The sequence below is a fragment of the Pongo abelii genome, chromosome 10 (genome assembly GCF_028885655.2).
Source record: "Pongo abelii isolate AG06213 chromosome 10, NHGRI_mPonAbe1-v2.0_pri, whole genome shotgun sequence".
Lineage (NCBI taxonomy): Eukaryota > Metazoa > Chordata > Mammalia > Primates > Hominidae > Pongo > Pongo abelii.
In genome coordinates, this window is record NC_071995.2 from 106,468,188 (window position 1) to 106,469,600 (window position 1,413).

Below are 1,413 nucleotides of genomic sequence, written 5' to 3' on the forward strand. Positions count from 1 at the left end.
GAAGACCTAGAGTGGTGGATTACAGGCATTGAAAAGCTTTTGGTGGCTTTGGAAGACGACTTTGGTGTGAGCTCACCTTTCCAGGCTGGGGGACCAGGCAGAGGAACCCCCTTTGTTATCTTTTGAAAGAAGATCAGCGGGGAAGACGGGGTTTGAAGTGTAGATTAGGAGGTCCTACGTCTTTGCCTACCACCTCTGCCTAAATCTTCATAAAAAGATCGAGGAGTGCAATGAACTTCAGGAATCATGCACCGTTTCCTTGAAGCCTGTCCAGGAACCTAACTTCTGGACCCAGAAACTTCTCCAAAGACAGACCCACTGAGCCAGGCAGTCTGCACCAGCACCTCTGCTTCTAAGATTCTGTTTCGTCTTCTTCTATTGAGAGATTGACCTCTTGAGTGATTTGTGTGCTTTCCGGCAAATGATGGAGATGCGTAAACCGGCGGAACTGCTGGCCTTGCCATACTCACTGCGCACCGCGTCCCTGGGCGTTCCGGGGACGCTGCCCGGACTCCCGCGGAGGGACCCCCTCAGGGTCGCCCTGCGTCTGGACGCCGCGTGCTGGGAGTGGGCGCGCAGCGGCTGCGCACGGAGACGGCAGTACCTGCCCCTGCCGCTGGGCGGCGCCTTCGAGCCCGCCTTCCTCCGCAAGCGCAACGAGCGCGAGCGGCAGCGGGTGCGCTGCGTGAACGAGGGCTATGCGCGCCTCCGAGACCACCTGCCCCGGGAGCAGGCAGACAAGCGCCTCAGCAAAGTGGAGACGCTCCGCGCTGCCATCGGCTACATCAAGCACCTGCAGGAGCTGCTGGAGCGCCAGGCCCGGGGGCTCGAGGGCGCGGCCGGCGCTGTCCCCCAGCGCAGGGCGGAATGCAACAGCGACGGGGAGTCCAAGGCCTCTTCGGGCCTTCGCCCAGCAGCGAGCCCGAGGAGGGGGGCAGCTAGCGAGCGCCCGGACCGGCCAGGACCCCCGCGCTCGCCGCACAGCGCGCAGCCGGGCGCTCAGCCTAAGGTCCTCTTCGAAGGTGGTTTGCATTCTTAATCTGGCATCTTCTCCAGGCCTAAATCTTAAGAAAAAGAAATGGGTGCTGGGGTTTGGGGGATGGGGGAGTTGTTTTGACATTTGGGAATTTCTCCCCTGCCCTTATTGGTTACGTGCCTGCAACTTATAGGTGCTTATCAAGGAGACTCTTTTCCTATACTTCTAAAATGCAAACTGTTCCAAATTCTGAGCGCCTCATTGTAAATACGATTATTCTAAAAACTCAAAGGGCGAGAACAACTGGAATTTCCCACCTTCCGTGGTGTGGGTAAATGGTATACATAAATATTAAACCTTAACCAAAGAGGAACTTTGCTGCCACCAAAACAGAAACAACCCCAAACAGCCAAAAACAGTCCTTAAAAATGAGAGGA

General features: G+C 56.7%; 1 protein-coding gene across 1 annotated transcript; it reads left to right on the forward strand.

Annotated features, from left to right (window-relative positions):
- The first annotated feature begins 388 nt into the window (after positions 1-388).
- On the forward strand, positions 389-942 carry ASCL4 (achaete-scute family bHLH transcription factor 4). Its single transcript, XM_024257371.3, is given in 2 exon segments — positions 389-899; positions 902-942. Coding segments are annotated over 2 exon segments (519 nt in total). The 5' UTR covers positions 389-421.
- Positions 943-1,413: the final 471 nt, after the last annotated feature.